General features: G+C 37.5%; 1 protein-coding gene across 1 annotated transcript; it reads left to right on the top strand.

Moving 5' to 3' along the window:
* The first annotated feature begins 12,190 nt into the window (after positions 1-12,190).
* Positions 12,191-19,809, top strand: nrtn (neurturin). The gene is made up of 2 exons (XM_056467709.1): positions 12,191-12,407; positions 19,391-19,809. Exons 1-2 carry the CDS (start codon positions 12,191-12,193, stop codon positions 19,807-19,809), a joined length of 636 nt encoding a protein of 211 aa, XP_056323684.1.
* Positions 19,810-20,164: the final 355 nt, after the last annotated feature.

Genomic DNA, 20,164 nt, shown 5'->3' with positions numbered 1-20,164 from the left:
TAGAGATAAGTTATATTATATATTATATTTACATAATGTTTTCAATGTTTTCCAAATATACAATCTCATTGAAGCTCCAAGTGTTTTAAAAAGAGAGAAGTTAAAGGCCTACAAGTCTTTGGATGCCAACAATTTTGTTCTGTGTTGTCATGTGCAAGAAATAATGTTTCATGATTACCAGATTCAAAACTTTGTAGTGCTAAAAACCGAGGTTCTGCCTAGCCAAAGACAAGGAAAAAAAGACGGAGCTATACAAGGCCTGGGTAATCGTCAACAAGCAAAACAACTGCATTCTGACAGCGAACTAGGCCTACACCTGTACGGCAGGGTATGTGAACTTACACATAGAGGTACAGTTGGCACATTCGGACTTTCTCCTTAATAATATAATTTCATAAAAGTATTATTTGCAAACTCTAAATAGCGAAATCTTATTAGCAGCCAATGACTATCAAAGTACAACATTGTTCACAGTCAAATAAACAGTGTTAATGTTGTTTTTGAGTAACACTTGCAGGTTATTTCAGAACGAATATTTAAAGTGTCGTGGTTAACAATATAACGTTAGGGTGTGTGTCACAGGTTGTCACTGAATGAATGTGTGAATACAAAACCAACTTTACCTTAATAACTTACAATTTCACGTTTCATTCTTAGCATTCAGTGTCCGCAGTTTAATTAACCATATTTAACTGTTTTTGCTGAAATCATTGCTGCAATCAAAAATGAGTAATGTGTATAATTCAGCATAGAGTGAGCTTACCTGATATAACATGAGAACTGCAGAGTCCAGCATTTTTAATTAGGTTGTCACTTCATTCAGCTCCCTTTTAGCCAAAGACGTCTGCGTTTGGCATTAAAAGCAGTGTGGTGTACGGTAAAAGTAAAATTTTCTATTTTTCGAATTTGGCATCCTACTGCACAACACGACATGTTTGCTGTTCCAGTCTCGTTTTGCAACTGGGAACCCATGTGACATCATGTGTGATGTTGGTTGGTAATTCGTCTATAGGACGTAATGGAACAGGTTTTGGATTCTGGTTTGGTTTACCTGTTAACTGGCATATATGACAAGATTCAATATAGCGTCACACATCGCGTTTTAACCGAGGCCAAAAAAAATTCCGCATTAACATTTAAGCTGGTTGACCAGCCTGCGAGGCCTGACCAGCTAAGACCAGGCTGAAAATGGCTGAAAACCAGCCTGGAAATGGCCAAAACCCCTCTAAAACCAGGCTGGTCAACCAGCTAAAACCAGCAAACCAGCCTAGGCTGGTTTAAGCTGGATTTTTCAGCGGAGTATACATTTCTGGAGATTGCAAATTATGCAACGATGGGTTCGAGTCTGTCCAGGAATGGTTCCAGAAAGCAGGTAAGACAAAAACAAGAGCCAAAAAATTATATAAACAAGTAAATAACGGTGAGAATGAAGTAAAATCTGAAAACGTGGTAAAATCAAGGAACTTGGGTTAAGGGTTGGGTCAAGGGAAGTGGGTGGGTGCTGGTTAATCTATGCTTTTGAAAACAATATTGGTTGGGCTTAGGAAAGAAGGAGGGTGGGTCAGTCTATCGATCAGTCAGTCAGCCAGTCAGTCAACAGCAGCCTCTGGTGGATTAACGCAAGAACAGATCGCGAGAGAAATTTGAGATCTCAAAAAGCATACACAGCGGCCTCTGTTGGACTCACAATAACAAAAACTGAAAAAAATGTATCTCTTGGGACATTTTGGCACTCTCCAGAAATGTATATAGGGCAACGTTTTCAGAATGAGCCTGGGTTACATTTTTTGCACATGATCATTCCATCCTTTTTCCTTCATTTGCTTTCTTCAATTCTAAAACTTGCAAATAGTGTAGCTTTATTGGTATTACACTGTGTTGAAGCAGTACAAACATCATGGGTTTGTTTCAAGACAGCACATGCATTGGTAAAATGTGAACAGATTGTAAATAAAGAGATTTTCTACATCATAGGCCAAAAAAGGGCAGCAGCTCTGCAGTTTTGCTTCAATCCAGCTGATCCAACTAATCAAGGTGTTTAAGTCTACTATCAAGTATTAATCAGGTGTGAGTTGAAGGTGGTTGGAGTTAAACCAAGGGAGTTCTCCAGGAATTGACTTTGAGACCACTGGTCTACATACTATCCACTGCATTTAAATAAACCTGCATTTTGATTGGTCACACAAGTCGTACACAATTCCTTGACAACAGGAGGAGTTCCCTTAAGGCAAGTAATTTCACTTGGCAGCCATCTTTAAAACATCTCTCGGGCAGTATGCTCGGGCATTCTGTCTGAATGGGGAAACATCAAATTGTTCAAAACTGTTTGCCAAGCTTACGATTACATGGAATCACCAATAAAATTAAACAACTGTCTCATAAGTTTAGACGTCAGAATCAAACAAAATCTGCATATTATCTGCATCACGACACCAACCTCATTTATGGTCGTTCTACACATTTTCATCCTCTGAATAATGCCTCGTCAGATCGTGCTGGTCTTCTGAAGTAATCCGCAACTTGGTTTGATTGTGAATCTCCTCCAGAAATGACAGCGACACTTTGATTACAAGTTTCTGGGTGTTTGTGCAGTTATTTTCATGTAATGTGCCTTTGACAGGATGGACTGTACCTCGCGTTCATTTCATACAAATTACAAAACCAAAAAAAGATTGTTTTCAAGTGTAGTTGGTTCATTTAAAAGTACAGATTTCGAGCTTTATTTGGAAATATTTCTTATGTCTGTGAAGCAAGTATTCGCTGTAAGTTGTCATACAAGCACAAGTCTGGTCCGAGCTTTCCCCCTGGAGAAACGTCAGTCTTTTGCAATCGATGAATAGTTACTGTACTAGTAGGCGGGGCTACATTCCATTTTGACTGTTACACCTTTTTTTTCCATTCAAAACTGTACGAGTGACATGTTTTGTGTATTCTACTGTCTTTGATTTTATGCAGTTAGAGGTCTAGTTCAATAAAGACCTCAGTATGTAATAACAATGATGAAAGGACCACGCTTTTAGAGGTTAACGTGATCACACAAGCAATTACTGTTTTACTATATTTGCCAGACCCTTTTCCCCACAACAAATGTGAAATAAATACACATGCCTACACACAATCTATTTTATTAACATTTTGGCATGTTTGCCATTTCTGCCATATAATATTTTGGCATGCAAAGCTTTGGCAAGAAAATCTATACAAAACCTTGTCTTGTAATAGTCCACATCTTTCTCTTTCCATGTTCTTCTGGAGCAAAACCAGAGTGTGCCGTTGCCCAGTGCACTCTAATAACGTCTGTTGAAGCGTTTGAGAGTGTGGGGTCTGGTTTAGTTCTTAGTTTTTGGAAGACAGGCCTAGGCATTTCCTGATTTCAGCTGTTGAATTGTTTGGTACCCCCAGCTGCTTCAGTCTGACAGAATCTTACGGGAATGCGATCAATAAGTATAATTTCTATCACAATTAAGTGCTTTAAAAGCAAGACAATTAAAGGCACATCCACTGGCACTGATTCTTACAAGCATATGGAAGTAATGTTCCATGTCTTGTTATGTGACAAGCAAAAGAAACATCTGTGTATTTATGGTTTACGGTTTGACACATTTATTACAGAAAGAAAGAGACATTTCGACATCTCAATTTAATAATAAATACACATGTACAAACAACAATTTTATAGTGTACTCTATGAATTTCTTTGTGTGTTAATGGCATAAGGATAATATTTAAGTAAATGAACATTTGCTAACAAAAGCACTGTTATACATCATATTTTGGTATGTGAACTGTGGTAGTTCACATAATATTAGATTCAGTAACACTTTTAAACAATGTTGTATACCTTGTGTAATCAGTATTCAGATACTCGACAGCTATCAGGGATTGTACTGTTGGTAGAAATTGTCAAAATGTAAAATGTGCTTGGCTGTCATTGGGATGTTAGATGTTAGACATTAGACTATGCAACCTTTTAAAACCACCCATGGTCTAGTATGGGCCTATTTTATATGTGGCTGGTGATGGTGTTATGGGAACGCACACGAAAATAAAGTTCCAAATGCATAGTGTGGGGCCGGGCACGGATGGAGTGGGGGCGTGGGGTTAGGGGCTTGGGTGTAGTGAGGCGGAGGGTTATTGATTGGGGTTAGGGGGCCCCTAATAGTATCTCTGGGGGCCCCAAAATGGTGTGGGCCCTTAGAATTGTCCAAACTTTGCCCCCTCTAGGCCCCCCTGATGTTGGATGTGTTGAAGGTGAGGTGTATATTTATATATATAGTCCTGGTAATCAGTCCTCATGAGCTTCAACTGTGTGTTTGTAATCTGTGGTGAACTGGAACTGGTGTGTGTGTGAAGTGCATGATGGAATATGTAGTCCTGTTCAGTGGCAGATGTGATGTGACCAGCTGAGTAGCTGTTTTTTTTTACAGAAGTCTGTGATGAACTGTACACTTTGACACATTGCCTTGGTGACCAATCGGCGTGAACATTTCTCAATAATCTCTCACCTTCACCATTAGTGAGCTATGGACAATACACGGCTGGATAATGGTTTGTTATTTTGCCATCTGTGCACCACTTTTGAAAAATACTAACTGGAGTGGCATTTTAATAAACCACAGTGGGTACTATTTCTGAGCTAAAAGTTAGAGTTAGCGAGCAATTATAATTTTTCCTTTATCAAACTTCATCAAAATCCACAGCTTTTCTATTCTGACACAAACACTCTATTGTATAGTGTATTTACTGTATATGCAACATAATATTTATTTTAAAAAGCCACTTAATTACGCTTTAAGTGAGATGAACATAATGGAACATAATGTGCCATTTGTTACATGTACTTATTATATTAATAAGTGTAAATTATGCATAATTACATCAAATGAATAATTACACTGTAAAATGAACACCATAAAATAAATGTATCCCATTATATAATCTTTTAATTACCTTAGAATTACATGCAATTCACACAAACTGACAAAAGTCTTGCTGCCGATCCCAGTTGCAAGAGCGACAAATATTAACTTGACTTCTAGTTGATCATTTGGAAAAGTGGCAGAAGGTAGATTTTTCCGATGAATCATCTGTTGAACTGCATCCCAATCATCACAAATACTGCAGAAGACCTATTGGAACAGACATGGACCCAAGATTCTCACAGAAATCAGTCAAGTTTGGTGGAGAAAAAATCATGGCCAAACCACATTACATTCAGTATGGGGGTGTGCAAGAGATCTGCAGAGTGGATGGCAACATCAACAGCCTGAGGTATCAAGACCTTTATGCTGCCCATTACTTTACAAACAACAGGAAAGGGCAAATTCTTCAGGATAGCGCTCCTTCTCATACTTCAGCCTTCACATCAAAGTTCCTGAAAGCAAAGAAGGTCGAGGTGCTCCAGGATTAGTCAGCACAGTCACTATAAATGAACATTATTTAGCATGTTCGGGCTAAGATGAAGGAGGAGGCATTGAAGATGAATCCAAAGAATCTCGATGAACTCTGGGAGTCCTGCAAGAACACTTTCTTTGCCATTCCAGATGACTTTATTAATATGTTATTTGAGTCATTGCAGAGATGTATGGATGCAGTACTTCAAGCTCATGGGAGTCAGACACAATATTAATTCTTTTACCACTGCAGCATGACTTTATATTCTATACTGTACATTATTTCTGTTAAGTGACAAGACTTTTGTCTGAGCAAAGTCAGACCTTACTGTCCTAATTAAATAATTAAAAATAAAGGCATGATCATATTTTATTTTGGTAAAATAAGCATAATCTAGAGGCCTTTGCTTTTCATATAAGGCACTTCTGATACCAAACGACCAATTAGAAGTCACGTTATTATTTGTTGTTCCTAAAACTTAGATAGGTGACAAGACTTTTGTTAGGTAGTGTATGAAAGTACCACAGTCTTACAACCTGATACTGACAATTATGGTACCACTACTATTGTAATCCTGCAACAAACCTAAAAACATCTCACTCAGAAATAAACATACCTGGCAGATACGTGCCTAAGAGACCATAAAGGGAACATAAATCTTTATTTGTATGTAGGGAAATCACTGAAGAAAAACTCTTGATATAGTTCTCATGTGTGTGTTGTGATGCTGCCAAAGCAGAACATTTTGATCTTTATAACACTGTGGCCATGTGCAAATGCAATCTGTTTCGCTTGGAACTCGTCATTTAATCCTTATCTGGTGTATCCAAGAAGTAAAACAAAAAAACAAGAGATTCCTGTCGCTGTTTTTGATTTTTTTTTTTTCTCAATTTGGGCCACATGAAATAGTTGGACAGTCTACACCTGTGTGCCCTCCGAGACCTGCGACCGGAATGAGATCAACAGAGCAGCAGAAAGGTTACGGATGGTGAAACCACTTGTGCAAACATCTGTGAATGAAATCTTTGGGAAAACAAGGCTGCTCGTATGTAGCTGAAGACTTCAAATACACAATCAAAGAGGTTTTAATTTGCTTTGGCATTTGTTAGCGCAGCAGTTCTGTAACTGTTGGATGGCTGTCCTTGAATCATTTTTGGAAGTAACGATTGTGTCAAACATCAGTGTCAAACAGCAGTGCTGTTAAAATGTCAAAACAATAAAAAAAAGAAGAAGAAGTGAATGTTAAAATGCTTATTTGAACAATATATGGAAATTAAGAAACTGAATCCACCTAGAAGTGTTGTTGCTTTGCCAAAACATGTCATCACTTGTTTATTCTTAGCTTTGATGCTAATTACCCGGCATTAGCGCATAGTGCTGTCTTCCATGGTCTCAGGTGTAATCAATGCTGCATTGAACAAATTCGTGCGCTGTGGTAAAATCCAATAGTAACAATTTACTCTGAATTTGCATCTAGCATCTGGCATCACGGTGGTGCAGTGGGTAGCACGATTGCCTCACAGCAAGAAGATCGCTGATTCGAGCCTCGGCTGGGTCAGTTGGCATTTCTGTGTGGAGTTTGCATGTTTTCCCCATGATGTGTGAATGAAGTGAATTTGATGCACGAATGAACTGTATTTGAGGCGCGAATTAAGCAAATTTGATGCCCTAATGAAGCAAATGAGATGCGTGAATGAAGTGAATTTGATGCGTGAATGAACTGAATTTGATGTGTGAATGAAGCAAACTTGATGCGGGAATTAAGCAAATATGATGTGCAAATGAAGTATATTTGATACGTGAAGTGAATTTGATGTGCGAATGAACCGAATTTAATGCACAAAAGAAGCAAATTTGATGCATGAATGAAGCAAATTTGAGGCATGAATGAAGTGAATTTGATGCGCAAATGAACCGAATTTGAGGCGTGAATTAAGCAAATTTGATGTGAGAATGAAGCTAATTTAATGTGCGTATGAAGCAAATATGATGTGCGAATGATAAGAATTTGATGCGCGAATGAATCGAATTTGTTGCGCGAATAAAGCGAACTTCATGCGCGAATGAAGCAAATATGATGCGCGAATGAAGCGAATTTGATGCGCAAATGAAGCAAACATGATGCGCGAATAAAGCAAATATGATGTGCAAATGAAGCGAATTTGATGCGTGAATGAAGCGAATTTGATGGGCGTATGAAGCGAATCTGATGCGGGAATGAAGTGAATTTGATGTGCGAATGAACCATATTTGAGGCGCGAATTAAGCAAATTTGATGCGCTAATGAAGCGAATGAGATGCGTGAATGAAGCAAACTTGATGCGCAAATTAAGCAAATATGATGTGCAAATGAAGCAAATTTGATACGTGAAGTGAATTTGATGTGCGAATGAACCGAATTTGATGCACAAAGGAAGCAAATTTGATGCATGAATGAAGCTAATTTGATGCGTGAATAAAGTGAATTTGATGCGCGAATGAACCGAATTTGAGGCGCGAATTAAGCAAATTTGATGTGAGAATGAAGCGAATTTGATGCGCGAATGAAGCGAATTTGATGGAGGTATGAAGCGAATTTGATGCGCGAATGAAGCAAATATGATGCGCGAATAAAGCGAATTTGATGCACGACTGAAGCGAATTTGACACGCGAATGAAGTAAATATGATGTGCGAAGAAAGGGAATTTGACGCACGACTGAAGCGAATTTGACACGCGAATAAAGCAAATATGATGTGCGAATGAAGCGAATTTGATGCGTGAATGAAGCGAATTTGATGGGCGTATGAAGCGAATTTGATGCGGGAATGAAGCGAATTTGATGCGGGAATGAAGCGAATTTGATGCTTGAATGAAGCAAATTTGATGGGCGTATGAAGCTAATTTGATGCCGGAATGAAGCAAATATAAGTCGCGATTGAAGCAAATATGATGTGCAAATAAAGCGAATTTGATGCACAAATGAAGTAAATAAGATGCGGGGATGAAGCAAATTTGATGCGCGAATGAAGCAAATTTGATGGGCGTATGAAGCAAGTAAAACTCAAAATGTTCACGCATCAATTTTAGCGCGAATAGTGTGATTTAACGGTGCATGCCGCGTCTGGTCTGAACACAGCATTAAAACAATAATTCACCAAAAATAAAAGTTCTGTCATCATTTACTCAGCCTTCAAAGCCTATATGCGTTTCTTTCTTCTGTTGAACATGAAAGAAGATATTGTGAAGAATGCTGGTAGCTGGCATTTATTGACTTCCATAGTCATTTTATTTTTCCTACTATGGAAGTCAATGGGTTTCAGTAACCAGCTTTCATCAAAATAGTTTCTTTTGTGTACAACAAAAGGAAGAAACTCAATAAGGTTTAAAAGCACGAGAGAGAGTAAATGATAAGTAGGTCCACACAGAATCTTTTTACCCATTATTGATTCTGTTTATTTAGTCGTGTAAATGTGTGAAAACTTATTTATATATATATATATATATTTAATTAATTTCAGTAATATTATTGACTAAAATGAAATGTTCATATTATTTATTTGCAATACAGTTTTTCTTATCTTATCTTTTCTTAGGTATGTTATATGAGAGACTTGCTTTGTTTACCAAATAAGTGAATCTAGATGGATTTGCATTGTAAACATTAAATAAAAGTAAAAAAATATATATTTTTTTATTTTATATATTAAGTTTTTAGTTATGATACTCCCAAAATAATTCTGCATAAATCCGCAGATTTTTGTAAAATTCTCCACAGAAGTAGCAAAAAATGTCCGCAGATACTGTCTGGCCCTAATGATAAGTTAAATGTCCGCAGATACTGTCTGGCCCTAATGATAAGTTAATTTTCATTTTTTAGGTGAACTATCTCTTTAAGGCATCTATTTGTATTTTAATTCCAATTTTCTGTGAATAAACTACATTACCCATGTTGCTTCACAAAATGTGTAACCAATCATAGAGCTGTAGCAAGCAAACTGCCAAAAGAGTTTGAGATATTGTCTGATAACAATTGTGCATTAAACATAAAGGGGACCTATTATGTAAAAATCACTTTTATATGGAGTTTAAACACTGTTGTGTGGCAACAGTCTGTAATTATATAACCAGCTTCTAATAGTGAAATAGTATTCATTTTATTTTTTTAAATCACACTTGTCTGCAGAAACACTTTGATTGACATTCTCCCTTTGTACATGTCATCAGAGGAAAGCCCCTCCCATAAATGACGATCTCTCTCAATAGCATACGATGTTAGTCTTTTTTATGAATCTGCTGACATATGCTCACTATGCTGACACATGGGCATTTATAGCTCCACCCTGTTTTGAAAAGAGCACAATCTCATTGAATTTAAAGTGACAGTCACTAAAATGGAACAAAGTCTAAAAGGGGCAGTTTTAAAGAGTTATAAATCAATATTTGTGTGGGATGTTGAGCTGAAACTTCACATACACAATCTAGGGACATCAGAAACTTATTTTACATCATGTTAAAAGGGGCATAATAGGTCCCCTTTAAAGGCACAGCATGTATTTTTTGCATTTTTGAGGGTACATAAAACAAATGTGTAATTTGATGACAATTGGAATACTACAAGTTCAGAAATCAGCAAAATATATAACACAGATAACATCACCCCAATGAGCAGGCAAGTTTTTGGGGGTTTGTCATCTTTAAATTGCAGTGACATTAGAAATATGGGTGTCGTCTTTGATAGAGCTCTGTGTTTTAACAGCCATGTTAAGTATGATGTTTGTACATGCTTTTTCCATCTGAGGAACATCGCAAAAATTAGAAATATAATGTATTTGTAATATTCTGTTCACAAATCTTCTATGGGTCGATTGCAAGTTGTGCAGAATGCAGCGGCGAGGCTTTTAACCAACACCAGTAGGAGGTCAGACATTACTTCTGTGCTTAAGGCACTTCACTGGCTTCCTATTAGTTTAAAGTAAAATTTTAGATTCTGGTAATTACATATAGAGGTCAAGCACCCTTTTATATTCAAGATCTTTTACATTATAACTCATGAAGCCACTCTGTGAGGTCTTCTGGCAAAGACCTTTTATATGAGTTTCATTCCCAGAACTCATCTTAAGACTGAAGGTGACCGTGCCTTCTGTGTTGTGCCCCCAAGGCTCTGAAAATCTCTCCCTCTAGCACTGAGAACTCTGGGATCAGTTGAACTTTTTAAAAACATTTTTGGTCAAGCTTTTAATTAACAGTATTAGGGCTCTATTTTAACGATCTAGGTGCAAAGTCCAAAGCACAGGGCGCAAAAGCATTAAGGGCATGTCCGAGTGAACTTTTGCTATTTTAAGGCCGCGGCGCATGGTCTAACAGGGTTGAGCTTATTCTCTTAATGAGTTATAGGTGTGTTTTGAGAATAGTCCAATCAGAGTCTCATCTCACATTCCCTTAAAGACTCAGTTGCATCGCACCATAGAACATTTGCTATTTACATGGCAGACTTTGTAATTGGAAAAACTGAATGCTTCACTAGCAAGAAAACAGATAAACAGATCATCTGCAGCACGAGAATAAGAGAATGAGCCTTCTCATTCTTTACTTTCACTTTCACTCTCTTTTGTGGATAAGGAAACGTGTTATACGCACAGACATCAGTTAGCCTACATAATTAATTTCATTTGTTAAGCGCAAAGGTTTGTTTTAAAACTATTTCTAAATTCAGTTCTAATTTCCAGCAAACTAAAAAATGAACAATAATAACGAAGTGTGGTCAAAAAAACTGAGATATATCCAAATACACATGCAATGCCCCATATGGTCCAAAACCTGACAGGTGGACAAATCTAAGCTTGTTTTTAATAAAACAAATATAAATATGCATATAATAAATAATACTACTGATAATAATAACATTATACAAAAGTTGTCATGAATAAACTATAAAAGCCCCCCGAGATGAACGCATGGAGTACTGGTTTTTATATTTATGTAGAAAAAAAATCATTTTTGTAATATTTTAATCCTTTAATTCTTTTTCATTTGTAAAGATATTTGTGTATTACTGTACATCCTGTGTGTTTTAAGCAGTGTGTAAGGGAGGTGCACAACTAACACGCTCTGCTCTGGACATTAGACATGCTCTCAGCTGGTCTATTGTGCAGTCTTTTTTTTTGTTTCTCAAAATAGCTTCTAGTTTCTCAAAATAATGTGCCAGCAATGCGCCTTAACACACCTCCTTTTTTAGACCAGAACCCCTATGGACGCACAAAATGCAAATGCATTTGCTATTTAAACAGCGTGGTGCAAAACATCAAATGACACATGCATCGAGCTGAAACTAGCAAATAACATTTGCGTCATGCCTTGCACAACATTGCGCCGGGTGTATGATAGGGCCCTGTGTGTTTCAGTACTTGGATTTTTAATTTGTTTTTAATGTTTTCTTTTATTGATATGTGTTCGTTTACCTGTTTTCTCTTATTGTAAAGCACTTTGTGACTTATTGTCTGTCAAAAGTGCAATATAAATAAACCTTTACTTCCTTTACTTCACAGTTCTAGTTGTTTTTGGATATTTTAATGTCACAATCTTACAAATTGTGCCTTTAAAACAATATTGATTTTTCTATACAAGTTGAACAATTGTTTCCAGTGAAGACCAGTTGTCTACTGTATATTAATAAAAATCAGCCGTAATGTTTCTGGATTTATTTGCGATGGCAAAATCTGACATGTGACTGTTTGAGCTATATTTTCTTCTTCTTCTTTTGAGTGATGGCCGTTTGCTTGTTTTGCAGGGGCCCAATGCTTCTCCTCATTCTAAGATGAAGTTATGGAAGTTTGCTGCCATCGGCCTGATTCTCTGTGGTGCTGCACTCCCCCTGCTCGTCCTTAAAGCCACGCCCTCTTCCAAAGCCCCGCCCCTTCCTTCATCCTCATCATCTTCACTTACAGTCAGTAATTCATCCTCTTCCATTGAGTTTGGTGGGCGACAACGGAGAACCAGATCAGCAGACGGAGAAAACTCTCTTGTCTCAGAATGTAAGATCATGACAGGCCTAGCGATAGCACTTCTTTGTAGCATAGCATTCATATGTGTTTATGCCAAGATTGCCTATGGCATGCAGACCTCCCAGAAACTTGGGTCTAACTCTCGGTGTGGTGGTAAAATAATCAGAATGATCACAATTTCATGTGAATTTATGTTTTTCATGTGTATTCTGATAATCAGATTATTCCCTCAAAATCACTGTAGTCATCAAACTGAACTGAAAGTGTTTTTTTATATATTTTCAACATGATTTCAAGAGTATTTCATGTCAAATGTGAATCTACCCAAAACTCATAAATCGGGGGGAAAATTATCCAGTTCACTTTAAGTAAATAAATTCTGTGTTATAAAGAGGGGGTCCAGAGTGTATTTTTAGGGCTTGGTTGTGTTTATAAGATGCAAAGCAATGTGTGCTCATGCTTCATTTGTAGAAAATCATGTTACTTTTTCAAATATCTTACTTTAATTATAAACAGTTACTCTGCTAACATGAAAACGACTGTCATATTTGATAGTTCCTCCGAATGCCCGCCTTCAAGAGGCTGTGATTGGTCAGCTAACATAATGTGCTGTGATTTGCGGATCGGCTCCATTTAACCAAGAAAAGTGTCACGCCCCTACAAGCGCGAGCTTTTTGCGCTGTGTAAACACTGTCAGAGTAGCTATTAGCCATATCTGTTTGTGCCTGAATCAGACAGAAAATGAAGAGCACATTGCTGAAGCTCATGCCTGCTCTCTAAAATAAAATCTGACAAGTGTATTTCATATATATTCAGAATAAGCATGTGTAAGTATTATGAAATGTTCACATATCTTTTGCGAGTTTGTTATTTGAGATGTAGAATGTAGGGAAAGCATCCGCATAGAGAGACACTTCAGCGCTGCTGAAGATTGTTGCTGTTTACAGCGGTTTGATGAATAAATATGAATTTGTAGCTAAATTGTTAACGGTGTTAAACAGCATTTTACAATGTTTACATTCAATAAATGCAATAAATCAATTTTAACAAATAAAAATACTTACAAGTTGTGGCTCACAATCCACAGCTTTATCTATTATGGTTGAGCTGCTACTTCTTTGAGGAGTTTTTAGCCGAATCCAGCACTGAACTGGGAGAGATTCTGGAAGTTCTCCTTTGTCAAATGCTAGCTATATATTTTTTATAATTCTCTGGAACATAATTAAAATTAAATTGTAAGCACTTATTTTTTTTTGTGTTGTGTCCTTTGAAAGCCCAAATACAGAAACAGAACACACTCGTTTGGGCTGCATTTTAGCTTTCTCTGCTACATTACAGCACTACAATGCCTGTGGAGATGCTTCTTTGCTGCGCGGGGTGTATGTGCGTGGTGAATGCACGTGTTTGTGATCTCACTAACCTGGATGTATTTTCTTGTAGTCCGCAAACTTCGTTCACTGTAGGCTTTGCTAAGCTAAATCTGTAAAAGCCAATGTCTCCCTTTGCATTGAACTTTGAGCGTATCACATTCAGAGATGTTGTTTATGTTCACACAGCTACATTACACATCAACTAAAGTTTAAAATATGATATTATAGTGGACCACCCTTTTAACAGTTATGTAATTTATTTTGAAAATAAGTTATACTTTATGAATGTATATGGGGTTTTTTTGGATCCATGTTTGTCAGTGGTCTTAAACTTAATTCCTGGTGAGCTGTGCATAGTTTAGCTCCAACCATCTCCAACTCACACCTGCTTAATAGTCTCTAGTAGTCTTGAACAACTTGATTATTGTTTGATTAGGGTTGGAGCAAAACAGAGCTGGTGCAGAGCTGCTGCCCTCAGGAATTGAGTTTGAGACCTATGCTCTAAATTATTTAATATAGGCTTTATATATTATTTGTATATTTAACAAATTAATGTACATTTTTAAATCGTAAAATTATTCTGTCTGTCTATGCGGTTTTAATTTATTCATTAATTAAACTTCACTAGACATTATTTACCACACTTTACATTTAATAATAGCGTGAAGCTGTTTAGTTAGCTTAGTCTGATATTTAAAAATTTGGCCGTTTTATCTGGAGTATTAAACAATAAATACTGTTTTGACATTCTTAGATGTGGTGAAAGTAAACTTCATTATCCTTATTACTAGTTATAGACTGATTTTACGCAGCCACCATTTTAACCAGTGAAGTCAAGGCTACGGTGGGAAGAAACCCCGAAGTATCGCCTGAGTCACGCAGGAATGTTGTGTACCTGGCTGTATATCTTATCAGAGAAGGGAAATCGACACAAATTTATACTTTCAACACCTTCCGAGTGACTCAGGTCCGCTCCTTCATTAAGGTCCGCTCCTAATGAATAGTGAAAATAAAAAGGGATATCAGACCTCATTTTCAGCTAAGTTAAGGGAAATGGCACTAGTTAGCTAAAGTTTTATTTTCCAAACACATGTTTTAGATGCCATTTATCAAACTCAAGTTAATGAACAAATTTTTTCACTATATTAGACTTGTCACGAAACTGAAAACATCCATTTCTTGTTAACATTTAAGGCACTGTTGATGGCATTCTTAAACACCCCTGATTTGCCACTGTGTTCATGTGCTCAACAGAAATGACTGTGATTGGCCGTGAAGGTCATCAGGTTACTGCACTTCGCCGATGTTTACAGAGTGCAAACACAGACAAGCTATCAACTTGATGACTCGCCTGATCTTCATGGCTTTAAAATGCTCCAGTGTTCGAGTATTTGTGTTAGCGGTGTGTGTTTGCGGTGTGTATTTGTGAAGAGCGGTGAACTGATGATCATTACGACCAATCACAGTCATTTCTGTTGAGCACTGGTGAATACTATGGCAAATCAGCAGTTTAAGAACGCGCTCAGAGGCGCTTAAATGTTAGCGGGAAATGGACGTTTTTAAAACTTCAGTACCAATACAACACTATTACAGACAATGCGAGGGTGTGCTACAGAGGACTGCTTTGTTTTATCGCTCACTGGGTTACATAAGCTTAAGCAGAGAAGCATGCTCACGGTGTTCACCTGGGGCCTGTTTCAGTAAGGAGGTTCAACCAACTCGGAGTTTAAACTTGAACTCTGAGTTGATTTACCGAGAGATTAAAAAGTTTTCGGTTTCAGAATAGCGGATCTGAGGTAGGTCAATCAACTTTGAGTAGACCAACTCAGAGTTAAGCACACACACCGCAACTATAAAAAGGCATTATCAATGGAGCGCAGATATTACATGTGACTGTGGCAACATCTTAAAAAAAGAGATCACCTTTTCTTTCTCCAGCTGAACTTGATGTGCTCGTGCAGAGTTATAGCAAATATGACCAAATATTTTAAAAAGCAACACCACTGCATCAGGTTAACAGAGACAGTTAGCGTGGGAAAACAGCTGTTCAAGTTAATGCATAATTTTACAATTTTACACACATTCCCACCTTTATACGCGTTTTAATAGATTTAAAAGCGCACTTGTGTGTGTCTGCTTTTTTATTGATCAAGTGATAGAGGTTGATATGACATTTAGAATGTAAGCAGAATGATAATAATAATCCCATTAATCTAGTTACAGTACATGTCCCTGTCGAAGGTCAGTGAATTTAAGCTTATTATTTATAAAAAAATGACAAGCCATTCTCGTACGTGACTGTTCTTTGTGTGACTGAAATGTAGGCAATAGCTATGTTTCCATCCAAATATGTTAATTAAATTTATGTGCAAAACTGGAATAACGCATAAAAGATGTGTGAATAAAGCAGCGTTTCCATCCAGCGAGTCAAAGAGAACAAAATCATCACTTCCTGATTAAATGGGCGCCAAATATCAGTAGTAAAAACAGAAATTACTGCGATAGAAGAAGCTACGTCATTCTTATCTTTATTTAATAAATGTAGGCTACTTGCACCTCAGAAGACAATGCTGACACACAATGAACACGTGGGTGGCGTTTGACGCTCCTAACACGCTACAGACTCTCTGGAGGTCATTAATAATATTATAACACTAATACTGAAACCGTTAAGGCGTATTAGAATGACCAAAACAACATTTAAGATGTTTTATAGTGTGCTTAGCCTGCTGGTTTGTCCATTCACACATATTTTCATCATCATATGATCTCTTATAACAAACCTTTATTTAATGCACATATTGTAAATTGTTCAGTTAAAGTGTTTCCATCGCAGTTTAGGCGCATCTTTTCTATCGAATAAAAGTTTATCCTACTCAGTTATGCGCAGGTTTTTATGCGTATTTTTAAAAGTTATGTGCATCATGACGTTTCCATCAATCGTTTTTTTATGCACATCTCCAATATGATATATGTGTGGAAACGTAAGGCTAAGGCAAGAAATACCGCTTCGTTTTTTAAAAAAAGGGGAGGAGACAGACAGAAACTCAGAGTTTAGAGAATAAAAACTGCTCCTGACAGGTTAGGTTCACAGAGTACGCTACCACAGTAACTGACCCTGAGTTAAAGTTACCTCTCTTTCAGAAACAGGCTTGACTTACCCTGCCTTCTCGACTTTAACAAACCTGCCATTTTGAAATGGAAAACCCAGAGTTTCTCTCATTTCAGGGTTAAAAATGAGTTTTCACTTAACCTCCTTTCTGAAACAGGCCCCTGGTGCCATGAACTGAGGTCTAGGAGGGCACTTACGCTTAAAGAGATTGTGATGTTGTAAACTCTTAAAGAGATTGTGATGTTGTTTGATGCCTAATATGCTTTTAATTGTTTGAATTAAACTGAACTGAATGACATTAAAGTGATGTTTACACCATATTTGCATTTTGAAATCGTGGCAACAGCTGAAGGTTTGTAGTCCACAGCATGTTGCTGCAACATTTACAGTGCTGACCTTATACTTCCGGATTTCTTCCCATCGCAGCCTCGCTTTTGTTCTTTAAAATGGCGGCCGCCTGAAATAAGCGTTTAGCACACATGAATGAACATGAAATAAACATGAATGAACTCAAACACACCACAAATCTGTCATATATGAAATCTAATTTAGTTTATCTATCAAACTCAATTCCTGAGGGCCGCAGCTCTGCAGTTTTGGTCCAACCCTAATCAAACACAGCTGATCCAACTAATCAAGTTGTTCAAGATTATAAGAGACTTATAAGAGATTATTAAGCAGGTGTAAAGCTGCGGTCACACTGGGCTTTTCCTCCCATAGACTTCCATTCATACGCACGCGAATGCGTCAGACCGGAAATGCGGGGTCATGCGCCAAGTTTCGCATGTTGCTGCGGTGCAAAGTTCAAGCTTGGTGAACTCTGACCTGCGAAATCGCATCACTTGACTGCGTGAGACCAATCAAGGATCAAAACAGAACCTCTCTGGACAGAAATGTAAAACATGGAGCGATCGCTCGCTTTATTAATGTCTAATCATCTTGTTTAATCCCGCCCCTTTTCGCAGCGCCGCACGACAGAATTTCGCACACACAAAGCCCAGTGTGACCGCAGCTTTAATTGTAGGTGGTTGGTGCTAAACTATGCAGAGCTGCGGCCTTCTAGGAACTGAGATTGAGACCATTGATCCATATGATTGTGTCATAAACTAAACCAAATCTAAAACTTTACTGAGTGATCTTTATCAACAGCCTCAGTATAGCAACAGTATTTTTGAAACTGTCACCTCATAAATGTCAATAATTAATTCAGATCAAATGCACACTGAAGTTTGAAAAGAAATAGTGCAACTTGCATGTGTTTCGTGTTAGTTTGTGTGTATCAGATATAATTTTAGCTGTACATTTTAAGTGTATGTCAGTGTCTTGTCCAATAGACTTCCATTGAAACATAATCTATTAATTAAACTACAGCTGGGCGATTAATCGAATTGAAATCTCAAATGCTATTGAGCAAAGCTGTGATCAGTAGTAAATTTCTTCCGACGGCCAGAGTACACTCTCACAGAAATCCACAAACCCCTCCAAATAGTCACAAAGAAAAGGAAATCCTTATTCACTTGTTAAGCGTGACGTCACGTGAAGCGGATTCCGGGTCCAAACGCTATATTAAATCGTATAGGGAGACTCAAACAAATGGTAATAATAAACATTTATAAAGCAATGTAATACTTTTGAAAATCACGATTACAATATATATATATATATATATATATATATATATATATATATATATATATATATATATATGCCTATTATCTGATGGCCAGAAAGTTAATAATTTTTTATATATTTTTTTTTTATAAATTGTTAAAATATTGATGTCTGTGATCAGGGGCGCTGGTAGGGGGGAAATTAGAACGATTCCCCCAACGCATTTATGGGCCCCCAGAGATATATATATATTTCTTTTATTTTAAGTTTTTCCACTTAAAGTAAAAAAAAATTTCAACTGCAGGCAACAGCGCGGTTAAAATGTGAGGCACGCAATAATAATGTTAATAAACCATTGAAAAAAGGCACCTCTAAACTTGTGTTGTCACGATACTAGAATTCAAAAACGTTCATTTCCCGCTAACAATTAAGCAATGAAGCTAACAGAAATGACTGTGATTGGCGGTGAAGGTCATAAGTTCATCAAACACATCACTGTTTACTGAGTGTAACAACAGATACAGTGACACTAGAGTGTTTTAAAGCCGTGATTCATCAGCTGTTCGCTTGTGTCAGATTATAGACAAACCAGCTGATCGACATGACTTTGAAATGCTCCAGTGTCCCTGTATCTGTGGTTGGACATTTTTAAAACGTCAGTACAGATTGGTACCAAATTTCAGTATCGTAACAATCCTACTCTCAATGTAAAAAGCACATTTGGTCTGATCAGGTCCTTAGGCTAGCCCTGACTATGGCTCTATGTAGTAAATGATGCTCTATCTGCATACTAGAGGTTTACTTGAACCAGCTTTACTGACAAGATGCACATGAAAATCCTCTTCGATTAATCATCCAGCCCAAACATTGTTAATGCTTTGCTACACTACATGCTAAGTATAGTATACCTCTTTTTTCAGTCATGGAGATGTTCCAGAGTTTCACGGAGGGCGAGCTGAAGCAGGTCATCGGGACGCTGGTGGAAAGAAAAGCCCGCAGAGATGCCCAGCTGAGCAAAAGGACTAAACGGGCAAAGAAAGGATCCAAACCCTGCTCGCTGCGGAAGCTGGTGGTGACAGTCAGCCAGCTGGGGATTGCCTTTGTCAGCGATGAGACCATAGCCTTCCATTACTGCAGTGGCGAGTGCAACGCTAGCCGTAAAAACTATGACTTTGTGCTGGAAGCCATGAAGAAGAAGGGGCTGCTCCGAAAAAACAAGGCTCGCCACAGACCCTGCTGTCGGCCTACAGCGTATGAGGAGGACTTTCTTTTCCTTGATAACTCCTTTCAGTACAAGACCATCCATGAGTTTTCAGCTAAAGCGTGTGGATGTATCTGACATTGAGGATCTGAGTCCTAGGATGTTTTAAGACAAATGAAGAATATAGACCCTTGTTTCTGGGAAGAGTAAACATATCTCTTGCATTGCCTTCATTAAAAAGACTTGGCTGACAGATTCTCTTCAGCTTCTGCCAGTCTTGATGAAGAGAAATGTATTAAGAAAATAGCAATTGTTCCAATGTTTAGTTGTTGCTAAAGAGATGCTGCTGTATATCTTGATTATAATTGCCTTCAAGGGTCTATTTCAAATAGCTTGAAATGTTGGGTGAACGCTGAGCGCAGAGTTTAAATGTAGAAAACCTCTAGAAGATTCAATCAGGACTATAGCGAACAAAAGCAAATACACAAAGGCA

Source organism: Danio aesculapii, chromosome 11 (genome assembly GCF_903798145.1).
Source record: "Danio aesculapii chromosome 11, fDanAes4.1, whole genome shotgun sequence".
Classification (NCBI taxonomy): Eukaryota; Metazoa; Chordata; class Actinopteri; order Cypriniformes; family Danionidae; genus Danio; species Danio aesculapii.
The sequence above is the reverse complement of the archived record's forward strand: the minus strand, read 5'-3'. Positions and strand labels throughout refer to the sequence as shown.